The following is a 12,909-nucleotide window of genomic DNA, read 5'->3' on the forward strand; positions in this document are numbered from 1 at the left end:
AAGGGAGGGAGGGAGTGAACTGTCAAGTGTTCAATAAATACAGCATTATCCTTCACCAGCAATAAAATTCAGTGCCCAGGATCCAAAATTAGGCCTGTGCACAGCTCTCTGTCTATTTTAAACACAAACAAAAGGCATCCATTCAGCCCTTTAGAGCTGTACAATGCCATTCCAGTGACAGCTTGATTGCCCTGTTTATTCAGAGCCCCTGTGTGGTGCTCTGCAGAGGCAGTGGGGGTGCACAATGGACAGGCTCTCTCCTGCCTACTCTATGATTCAGCGTGTGGTGGCAGAACAGTGAGCGTTTCCATGCATCCTCTTTATTATCAAGTGTCTGTTCTGGCCCAGCTGCGGAGCTGGGAGGGAGAGGCTGCCTCAATCATCTCAAACAGCAGCTACAGGAAGTGCAAGCTGTGAAAATTGGATGCTGACAACAAGCTTTGTTATCCTGTGAGCCTCAGGTCTGTCTGGCACAGATATACATAGCCCCCCCCTCTCCCCTCAATGTGGGGCTCTGCCTCTGACCTCTCACTCAGCTACCAATCACTGCTGCAGCCTGCCTCCCCTGATGGCATTTCTATTACTTCTTTCCATGCAGGCTGCTTCAGTTCAAGGTTCCTGAAATCGATGAGGTTTTTAGAAGTTCAGTATCAGGAGGCTTTGTGTCAATTATAAAATAATTTAATTCCTTTTTTTTTCCCCCACTCATGGAGGAACTAAAAAGAAGAAAAAAAAAACAACCAGTACTATTTCCCAGTTCTATATAGTTCATTATGGAACTGAAGAAAACAGCATTAAATACACTATAATCTAGCACTGAACTTACTGAATTAAAAAAAAAAAAAGTTTAAATTTGTATTTGTTTCAATACAGATATTTTTCTTTACTGGAATTGCTCTTTCTGTTTCATTTCTTTCTCTCCTCTCTCTGGCTTTCCCCATCAACCATGTCAATAAACATTTTGATTGGCTCTAATTGCAATTACTCAAATGTGTCTGAGTTTCTGAGCTCAGGAGCTGCTCTGCAGTTCTAGTTGTCTGTTGTAGATAGAAGTAAGAGCCAGCAGTGTATTATAATATAATATAAAGACACTTTGCTGATCCAGCCTACATTACACATGTAATAGGTCAAAAGGTAAGGGAACAGTGAAATAAAAAACACATATTTTTTAAGAAAGCCTTTTCTGTCAATGTGCTTTTTGGATGCTTATCTAGTTAACTTCTATTGCACTTAATAAATAAATAATTTATACAAACATTAAAAATAGTGTTGGAAAGACAACCACTCTCCTTGCCTTGCCTGAAGATTATAACGGCTATTCTTACAGTTACCTGCTCTTGTGATTTTTACTTTATCTGCATTATCATTACTGGTAAAACAATGTCTCAAACCAATGTAAGTTATGTTGCAGCTGTTTTTGTAATTCAGTTTAAAATTCCCTCCAGCAATATGACAGATCTTATTATCAATTTAAATACTTTTCACAAGATAATCAGGACTTTGCCTGCAAAGCATTTCTTTCCCAATGTAATAAGGTAAAAGAGATGGGATTCTGCAAATCAAAATGATATGCTACTCCACATCCAATTTCAAATACAACAAATACTGCTGATAATGGGTTTTAGGGAACTGAGAATCAGGACCATGCCCTGGCTTTCACCATTTAATTGGTTGTGGAGGAAATATAGAACTTTGATTGAATCCCTACAGTGTATCTTAGTCATACTGAACTGTAACTCAGCACCACGGCACCTGCTTAAACACAAACACACACTAGTCCTTCTACACTCAGTCCTCGGTTTCAGACTTCCACTCAATGAAGTCTATTATTGAAATGATCAGGAGCCAGGAGTTTGAGCAATCAGACCTCTGACAAAGAAATTGTTATTCCCCTATAGCTGAATGACTTCCAATAGTAAAGCTACAGACTCAGATAAGACTTATTTATGCTGTGATAAGTACAATCAGTTAATATTTAGCAGCGGCCTGATTGATCATATTCCAGGTCACTTCAACAATATACCTAAACAAGGGAAGTTCAGAAACTTGGGACTAGGTGCAGGGCTAGTGTTTCTAACTCGGTATGTAATGTGAATTCATAAAAGGGAAATGGTGGCGAGTATTCAGTGTGTAGAGCAGCATTATCAGCTGTGTGTGTGCGCACATCTATTTAAGGTTTCTAATGCATAGTGCAGCATTATCCACTGTGTGTATATAGTAGATTGAAACATTACAAGTGACTAAATTAACTTTTATTGTAAATAATAGTGTGTTAGGTCAGAGATATCTGCGTTCCCAGCACAGTAGACATTGCAAAAGCAGCACTTGGTTTAAGGACTAAATGTACTCTAGTTGTTTTAAAAGATTTTGAGCATAACGTGTGTGTGTGTGTGTGTGTGTGTGTACTGTTCATAGAGGAAAATGTGAGATTGACAATATCACAGTGATTTAGTGGAATTACTTTGTTCGCACAGTCTTAGTGTAATAGTGTTTGATTTAGTGGAATTATTTTGTTCGCACAGTATAGTGTAACAGTGTGTGATTTAGTGGAATTATTTTGTCTGCACAGTATAGTGTAACAGTGTTTGATTTAGTGGAATTATTTTGTCTGCACAGTATAGTGTAACAGTGTTTGATTTAGTGGAATTATTTTGTCTGCACAGTATAGTGTAACAGTGTTTGATTTAGTGGAATTATTTTGTTTGTACAGTATAGAGTAACAGTGTGTGATTTAGTGGAATTATTTTGTCTGCACAGTATACTGTAACAGTGTGTGACTTAGTAGAATTATTTTGTTTGTACAGTATAGAGAAACAGTGTGTGATTTAGTGGAATTATTTTGTTAGCAGTGCAGTGTAACAGTGCATGATTTCCTTTCTCCATGTTATGTAGTAAACGGCAAACAGGTTTCAGGAGATTGTTTAGAGAGAAGTGACCCGCAGTACCTTGTATCTCATTTTTGGGCAGGAGTGGATGTAAAACCCCATGTAGTAGTAGCGCAGCCTGGGGGCTTTCTTGTGAAGCTGCCTGGTGAAAGCGAGTTCCCTGGAAAAGAACACAAAAGAAGAGCCTTAATTTCCAACCTAGTTCAACAGTGCTAAGGGGGGGGGAAGGGATGATGACTAGGTCAAACTCTTACCAAACTGTGGCCGACGGAAAGGGTAGGTTTCAAAATTCCCAGCCTCGGCAACAAAGGAGGGAGAGAGTGCAAAATGAATATGAATGAGGAGGGTAGGGAGGGAGGGACTGGTCAGGAGGGATCTATTGACAAACCCAGTCCCCAGGCTGATGCTAGAAGCTATTATCCCCAACATAGCAGGGTTTGTGTTGATATTCATGCTTCCCAGCCTTGAGTCGAAGCTCTAGCTCCCCTTCCCATCTTTCATGTAATAAGCAAGCATCGAGAGAGAGAGCGAAAGAGAGAGATACTCCTTGAACAATTCACATGCAAATGCACACATCTGCAGATAAGAGTACTGTGTGCGGCTACGTTGCCTATTACCAGTACGCTCTCCAATTGGGAACTAGAGTAGATGGTAATACACTGGTAAATACATCTCAGCTTGCAATGCATGCTTTCAGACAGTGTTGCACTTCTGTGGTCATTTCACCTGGACAGAGCCCCCCACCCCTTCAACGTGTTCTTTGCTGTTGGTAACCAACAGTTTGTTTCCTGTGTTGACTGACATGCTTGACACGTAAGGTTTGTGACGATTACTCACTTAACAGTAAAGTTTGAAGAGACAGGAAAATAACCAGACCGCTAGTAAAATAAATAAATAAAATGTTTAAGTAAGAGAAAATTCACAAGAGCCAAACAGTTTTTGTTTATTATTGTATATAATATTATGCTAAAATATTAATTTTCAAAACCAGGAGGTGCTATTTGCAGATGGATGGAAATGCAGCTCACTTAACTGGCTTCACAATCGCCCTGTATATTAAAAATAAAGTCAACCTTAATCTTTTGCATGTAAAGTTCAGAATGCCGCAATCAACAGAATAAAACAGATGAGGTTTAACACAAAACGTATTTGACTGGCAAGCTGAACAAGTTTACATTACAGCTTGTTTCCACTACCCAGTCAGGACTACAACCCCCATCCCCCCTGCCCCCACCAGCTTCAAGGTCTGCCCGTCTGCCCACCTGCCCACTACCTCCCTGGAACAATGCCTGGCTGCTGGGCTGCAGGGCCCCCCTCTACCCCGGCTATCACATGCATGTGGTTGGCAAACAGAGCACTTTACAGTAATTGCTCTTGCTATTTGGAAGATGGGAAAAATAAAATAATTTAGAAATGTTAGCCTTTCAGAATGTGCCTGTCTTTGTATGCTGCTAGGGCCAATCACTTCCAGCATTAATTCTTATGTCAATTATTAGTGCTTCTAAATTGCCATTTGTCAGCATCTGTTAGTTTTTAAAAAATCAATGAACAGATTGAACAGAGAAACTACAGATAGATGGTTTGCTACATTAAATAGAGAGATAGCGAGGTTAGATACCTTTGAAATCTCAAGTCCCAGACACAGGGCAAAGATTCTCAAACTGTTGTCTTTTGGGGGACCTTTTTAAAAAAAAAAAAAAAAAAAAAAAAAAACTATTTTAAAAAGGGACCTGTGGAAAAGGCAAATCACAAACAAGAAAATAAAACTGCAATGCACTGACGTCAATGTTGAATGTGTACAAGACTGCAAGAACATCCAGAGAACTTGACGTACAGTATTGCTTGTCACTGTATCTCAGGAATGACTGTTGTACTGACTTGAAACTTGGAAACTACAACAGCCCCTAAGACGGAATTTGCAAATCAATTGCTCCAAAATAGCAGAATGAATCACTATCAGGTTTTAGAGTGCGATTACCATTCATATGATAGAGAAGCGATTTGATTTTGAAGATGATCTGATAAAGGGTGGCACACTGGCACAAAGGGTATATATATATATATATATATATATATATATATATATATATATATATATATATATATATATATATATATATATATATATATATATATATATATTATATATATGCCTCACGGAGTACACTAATGCAGATATAAAGTTTTAAGAGAAAATAAAAATACAGAGACAAAATACAACCAAACATCAGATGGAACACAGTCATATGTCTCATGTACAAAAAATGAAATGGCAGAATGAATGTCTGTGTCTGAGATGGAAAAAGGCATGTGGAAACACAGCCCATTGATTTAATCAAGTGCAAATGAGGCATACAAGTTTTGTAAAGTGTACAGGACAGTACTGGAAACAAGACTAATTGGAGCTCCTATTCCCCTTCACTGACTATGGAGATACAGTACAAGAACTCGCATGTAAGATGGACTTGACTCTTGATGCATTATTCATACTTACTAGAAGTACAAAAAAAAAGCCTACTACCTACTACGACTCCTACTACTAATAATACTATTACATTTAAAAAAAAAAAAACTTGATATGTGAAAATTTTATTGCGTTTATAAAATACAAATATAACAATGTAATCAATCAATACAAGTAACATTTCCATTCAAATCTTTAAGATAAAGAAAAACAACACCTTGTTTTGACTGCTTGTTTCGATCACAGTAACCTTAAGGTACACGGGACGTATGCTAACTTTCTGATTTTTGTAATGAGGGTCATGAAACAGGTTTCAAATTTACTGACAGGTTGGATCTGGTCATTCAGTTTCCTTGTCATACTTGAATCAGAAGAATTTACTAGATTTGCCACAAAGTTCAGTCCTGTACAGTCAAGGCTCTTTATTTTCATGTATTATTTTATGTATTTTAAGTGCTGTGTGTGTGTGTGTGTGTGTGTGTGTGTGTGTGTGTGTGTGTATGTATATATATATATATATATATATATATATATATATATATATATAATATATATATATGATATATATTTTTATTTTGTCACGTGTATGAGTAAAAGAGAGTTTTACTTCTATCCTCAATGAACTCTACTAACTGTCTACAGTAAATTAAAGGGACAGCGCTGTAATGGAATCTACTGAAAGTAGTGCTGGATTTTCTTTGAATAAATAAAAAATGTTTGAGTGGGACAAACTTTTTTTGTAAAAATTATTTTCCAGTAATAATAATCTAAAAAAAATAATAAAAAAAAAAACTGGAAATGTGCTTTGTGTGCAACATAGACAGCTAATAGTTTGTCTCCCCCTTTAATTGTAAGTTGTCTAACTGTAGATATCAAGGGACCGTACTGTAAACGCAGCTGTAAGGTTCAAAAGCAGCAGGTACAAAAACAGTTGAACTGGCTCAGTGAATTATCAAACGAAAACCAGAGTATATAAATAATGTGAGACTCTCCACTGTGTCTTTATGAGAGCGCAGGACCTGGTGGACACACCACAAACATTTTGGGGGTGTTGCTTTTGGATAGGAGTCTGTGAACAAGAGGGTTATTTTTGCTGACTTGAGCAGATTTTAAAAGTTGGAAACAAAAATGGTTGTATTTACTCAGATTGTATTAATCAGAATTTATACATGCTGGCAAAGGCACACAACTTCCTTTTATAAACAAGTTTAATATGTGGGGGGGGGTGGGGACTGGTATCAAGTCTCTAGGAATTGAAGTCAAAACAGATATATTGTACCGCAAGAATTATTCACACATGCAAAAAAAAAAAACTTAACTAGGGCATGCACATACAGAGGGGCCTCACAATCCCACAGGATTTGAAGATTAAAAATATTTGTATAAAATCGAGAGTTCAGCAGATAATACCCAACTGCAATCTGAAACGCTTCTGGCCAGCTAGGAGTGTATGATAAAGGTTTGGTGAAGACAAAATCAAGACAGTTATCGTGTTCATCATGCAGAATATGGGAGACTGGCAGACGGGTGGGCGGCTGCGATCAATGCATAAGGGTCCCCATTTTTTGAATGAGGTGCCTAGTAAGACTCTTCATGTTATAAAGTTCTGCGTCTGGAACATCATACCATACATCACCATTTCATTTAGAGTTACCTTGGGGAACTTGGATTAAACTGTTTCTGTTTTTCTGGGTAATGTAGGGGCCTACATCTAATTAAAGCCTGTATCTCTGGATCTTGATATCCAGATTTTGTAGTGCAGGAAAGAATTAGCTGAGCAACTAAGGGTTATATCTTGGAATCCAGTTGTTGGATTTTGACGAAACTACGAATGGACTTAATGTAAAGGGTTACTTGACACTATTAACATTTTTGGAATATTTCATTTTCCATCTGTTTCAATAACCTTTTTTTTTGCTGGAATGGTTGCAATAAATAATGAAAACAACAATAGAAACAATAATAGTGAATAGATGGAGAATGACAGAGCTCAGTTAAACATCCCTTTAGAGATTACAGTCGATTTAATTGATCTGAACTGCAGGGTTATATAACCCTGCAAATATGAAGTCACAAAACTAAATGTTTTGCTCTGGTATATGTTGTACAGTTAAGTAAATATTATTAATAGATTTACTTTAATGACATGGTTTAATCAACCAAGTTTTTTGGGTTTTTTTTTAAATGTTTTTGACTTTGTATTCAAGAATTGATGTGAGAAGCTGTAGATGTAAGTCATGCATCCACAAAACTAGAATAAACTAGCCAAGTAGAAATATATTTCAGCTAATAAAGGCAAAGTTCACTAGACTTATAGTTTGTGATATCTCATCTGTAGGTCACGATGACCTAGTAGTTATTTTTATCTTTGGTGGGCTTCTTATTTTTGTGACGACTCTCAGTAAAGTGTGCCTTTCACAGATTGTTCCACAGAAAACAAACACACCTGCAAAAATCAACAAACGAAGACTGCCATTGTAAATCTGTTAACATAGCTAATTACTATGGTGTTAATATAGCAGGGTGATTCGAATTCGATTACAGGGGTTATCACTGCTACAAATAGCAAGCTGACTTCCTGCTGTTATTGCAAAAGAGAAGTGCCTGCTTTGTCTGGAATCAGCCGCACATATTTCTCGGTCACTCTGCAGAGAAACAAACTCACTATTAGCATGATGAATTGTTTCCTCTACAAAGTAAAATACATCTCATCCCTCATCGGGCTGCGTAATTTAAAGAGAAGCCAGCTTTCCAAATAGGCATTAATATACGCACGCACTGGGAAATGGGAAACAAAACAAGCTTCTAAAAAAACAGTGTTGCATTATGAACTAGAGGCATGTGAGTAGAGCTGATGCTGTGTTTCGAGGAAAAAAGCATGTTTGTATAGCTAAGCCTATTACTGTGAGACTGGTGCTGGAAAATATAGGATCAGTACTAAATGAGTTAAGCTAAATAAAAGCGCTCTAAAAACTTGCTGGTTTTAGTTAGCTTTGCTGTAATGCTGCTGCGGATGAGTTAAAAGTTGAGCCAGTTCAATACTAGATCACTATGAACAGGGTTCTGAAGATTGAGAAATAGTGCTGAAAGTTCACTCCAGTACAACCCTGAGACTAATGCTTCCAAAATACACTGACTTCAATGAAATAAAGTACAGTATTCTCTTCTTCAAGGTGCCAAATTCTCCACCTAGGGACCCACTCATGCAATGCAGGAGTATAACCAACACTCCAGTTAATGACATTTACTGTATCCGTTATGCAGCTGATTGCCACACTTGCAAACACAGCAATACCACTGGAAATATATCATAAGGTTGGACAGTTTACAGGCAAGACTGCTCAAACTTGTACAGCACTGTAATGTTGTGACATATAAAGTAGCACAATACAGCACACAGAACAATGGCGTTTACACACAGTATGTAAACTGTACTGAATGAACAGAACCGATATTATTGAGCAGAATAGGTGCACAAAGTAAACACTTTAAATGCTTGTTTTGTCAGGGTATTGGGGCGCTCCTCCAAATCAACTCTATTTACTGTCACCCTTCTTACCTAGTCCCTTTGAAGTGATGTTAAGAGGGGTTAAATAAGTGTAGCATTCCTATGCTTCACACTTCTCATTTAAGATAGAGATCACAAGCACAGCTGTTAGAACTCTAAGTAAAGATTAGAATGGCTCACACTGATAAACAGTTTCCATTTCATTAAAAAAAAAAAAAAAAAAAGAGTACCACCTGGTGTAACCAGACATACCTAAACCAGGGCATGCACAATCAAAACTGTCCATAAGAGGCTATGATTGTATGACTTAGTGAGGACTGAATGGTATCAGGGTGGTGTTCTGGTCAGGACTGAGGTATGCTGTCTCTGTGTCTCTCTCTCTCTCTCTCTCTGAGTTCTGAGGGGAAGCTCTCATGGTGTCTGACTATAGCCAGTGCTGTTGTTCCTCCCCTTTCATAAGCTCTACATGCCTGAGCCCCAAACCGTACCTTAGCGCTGAGTAGACTCCAAGAGACATCCCTGAGTAGTCCGGGTCATAGTACAGGTACACAGAGGAGACACAGGCAGGAAGGATGTCAATCACACCCACAGCGATGATCTTCCCGTTCAGACAGTACTGCTGGTGGAAGGAGCCGTAGCCACAGTCCGGCCCATCGGAGGGGTTCTCTGCCTGGGACAAAAGCACAGGTGAGACATAAGCCCAGGCAGGTGAGACACAAGCACAGACAGGTGAGACATGCACACAGACAGACAAAGGAACCTGTGTGACTGGAGGAAAGATACTGAAAGACTCTTATCCCAACTGTTCAACAACTACACCCACAGCTTCATAAATTAAAACAGACAAACATTTCTGTTAATGCCTTTGGTATGTGATAAAGCAATGATTGTGTATAGTTTTGCACACAGTTTCACGCAGTGCATAGAATGATGCATTTCCAGTGCTCTGTTCATCCAGAAAGAGTAAAATCATAAGATAAAACTGAAAAAAGCCAAGTCAAACAGTTGTGGCCTTTTCTGATGCAATTACAGTAGATTATGGATATATTGTGGTAAACTTGATTCACTACGAGTTCCCTAATCAGGACACCAATGTACAAAGGTCACTGTGTCATTAAATCCTCGATTTTAACACATGGCTCAAAATAGACCAATTCCTAGTCACATTGCTTTAAGCTGTGAGGCCATGCTGACCTCCCAATTTGTTTTATTTTATCCAAACTTGGCTAATCTGAAGGTTGTCATTCCCTTCTGGATATGGTGGCAAACAACCATTCAATTAAAAATAAAATGGAAAAATGTTTTGATAAATGATTAAAAAAATAATGTGTTAAGAGTTAAAAATCGCATTCCCTAGTTCATCTCAATCTACAGTATACAGAGTTTCCTGAAGCGCCATCGTCAATTACCATGGGCCACTTACTACTGTGCTAAGTTAACAAAAAAGAAAACACTTATGTTAAATGCTTCAGACTAATTAAGTAATATAACCTGAAGAAGAGGGCTGTAACGTCTGGTAAGGCCTGTCTGTTGCCGTTAAATGTCCTGAGAAAGGCCTTACCAGATGGTAAAGCCCTTTTATGAGGGTTCTATTGCTATTAGAAAATGGATTAGCTAAATAACATTTTACTTTTTTTCTGCTCGTTTTTTTCCTTATTTTATGCAGCACTAGTTGTCGCTACTAATGAACACATTCCATGAGTTAGCTCAGAATTCCATGTGTGCTCTGGTAGCCTTCAGGCTTCAATATCCTAGCGGTGGACTATGCCGCATCGTGGGTATTTCCAAAACCATAAATCCATAAAATAAAATCTTGCAATTCAAAGGAGCTGTTCTTCAGTTCAGGTACCTCATGTAAAAAACAAACATGTATGTGAACTGTTATATTTTTTTAATTAGGATTTGATTGCAGGTTCGTTGTATTTGTTTAAGTTTCAGTATTTAAATTACCGTTCGGTCCTAAAATGTATTGGCAAAATAAAATACATATGTTAATGCTGATCATGCTGTTTGTTCAATAACTTGTTCACAGTGTGCTCAAAGCCTCTTCAAGGCATTATTTGTTGGAGAAGTGAGTGCAATCCTGTGTTGTTACTGTGCTATGCTGAACTAATGTTGCGAAAGTATATTGGAAAACTAACTATTTGCTGTACTAATTTTAAGTAGATCGATAGAACATTTAAGACATTCAGGAAGCATACTTAATCTATATTGACAGACAACAAAAAAAACTTAATATACATGGACACTGTATTTACATATTTTTTCGGGTGGATTGATTTAGTACAATGACTAAACATAGTTTAAACAATAACTTTTGAGGTCCTTTACCAGAGATTAAGAACCTCCTACTGACCAATCAGGTTAAAGGAAATCTTCAATCCATTTTCTAATAAGATACAAGAGGCATTTCCAAGTTCTGTTAGATTTGCAGTTTGTTTTTCGTTGTACAAAAAAAGGTACAAACTGAGTGTGGTGCTAAATGCTTGTGAATATGCATGCTGTGTTTAATTCTTCAACAAGAGCAGGAACAGAAAAGGGTTTCAATGTTTAATTTCATAGCTAAGAGTAAGAGTGTTTAATATATTTTCAGAAATAGAAGTGTTAGAGCACGGCAGGTACTCGAATTAAGGAACTAGTCTATGAGTCTCGATTAAATAAATGAATACAAGACAAAAGGCAAAACAAAACATTGAAGGCTGTTTTAGCAACACAGTATTTATTTAAAGCTGAAATGTTAGTGTGATGTGGAGCATAACAACTGTCTTAACAATAATTAATCCTGCTTACAAGCAGTCACAGTATACAGTACTGATCATCTAAGCACAATCCTTTTGTTCACGTCTGGCAAGAAAAAAAAGAAGACATTCACACTCAAGTTTTATTTTGATAGATGACTAAATAATACATTGAAACATCAAAAATCAGACAGCAGTATTATTATACCACTTGGGTCAACAATTGTCAACAGAAATGGAGCAATGGAGTAGTGAATGTGAATTCTAAGCATCATAAAAATCTTTTTATTAGCCTGGCAGAAAAATATTTGCAGCCTAAAAGGATGCGCTATCGCCTCACTGTATTTTTTCCAGTCACTTCTGCACTGAGGAACTAAGCGACAGCCAGGTGCACATTACAATTATCACTGGACATAAAACTATCAGGTTCTTCCAGACTGCCAACAAACAGCTGGTTTGCTTTCAAATTTAAGTGATAACAGAGTTGGAATAAAAATATTATTTCGCAAAACGTCTCCTGGGCTAGTACTCCCCTGCGTCTTCTGCAGATAAAATGATAAATGGCCATGCTTGCTGGCTCAACAGAGAGGGTTTCCTCCACCCTGTGTGTCCTCTCCATCTCCTACTCCCCTTTCAGTTCTGAGAAGCTAATCGGACAGGAACTACAGCTGATCTGAGCACAATTCATAGCAGTCTGAAAGGATTGCTAACCAATGATTTCAGTTCAGTTTCTTCTATCTTGCTGGCTTGAACAACATTATTACTGCCCTCCCCCCCCCCTTTTTTTTTTTTTATAACATTAATTAGGATATACAGATACAGTGCAACTAAGAGACCAACAAAATGGGACCTTGACAGGGGATGGCCTTACTACTGAAGGGACATAGGATTTCATGTAACAAATTAATTATTATTTAAAAACTTCTTAGTTTAACCATTTTCTATACTGTTTACTTTCTTTTATGCAAAACTGTGATCAATTCTGTTTTAGTTGCTTATATCTTTTTTGATAAATTACACAATGTTCTAACCCATTTCTCAGGTAGTTAACAGTGTGCTGGTCTTACTAGAGGTGTGATATGTTTGGGAGTGCAGATGGTGGCCTTAATATTGAATACAAAGCTGTCCTTCATATTGTTGTCAACTGGGTACTGAGGTAGCCTTAAAGTAAGTCATACTTTATTTAAAACACCGCTGTAGATAAACTAGTACATTTAATGCAGGAATGTGTCTGACAGCAGAGAATACTGGAGTGAGTTACCAGGAAATAGCAGCAATATTTCTTATATAGGGTTGTCTTAATAACATACATAT

The 12,909-nt window shown here is 37.5% G+C and overlaps 1 protein-coding gene across 4 annotated transcripts in view; it reads right to left on the minus strand.

Moving 5' to 3' along the window:
• The window catches only part of LOC121325603 (arginyl-tRNA--protein transferase 1), a 189,102-nt gene that overhangs the window by 53,377 nt on the left and 122,816 nt on the right, over positions 1–12,909 (minus strand). For all 4 annotated transcript variants that reach the window (XM_041268409.1, XM_041268407.1, XM_041268408.1 and 1 more), the window contains 2 exons: positions 9,346–9,527; positions 2,946–3,045 (listed from right to left, as the gene is read on the minus strand). In XM_041268409.1, the coding sequence (XP_041124343.1) occupies positions 2,946–3,045; positions 9,346–9,527 (282 nt within the window). The remainder of the gene's footprint in view (positions 1–2,945; positions 3,046–9,345; positions 9,528–12,909) is intronic.

This window comes from Polyodon spathula, chromosome 13 (assembly GCF_017654505.1).
Source record: "Polyodon spathula isolate WHYD16114869_AA chromosome 13, ASM1765450v1, whole genome shotgun sequence".
NCBI lineage: Eukaryota > Metazoa > Chordata > Actinopteri > Acipenseriformes > Polyodontidae > Polyodon > Polyodon spathula.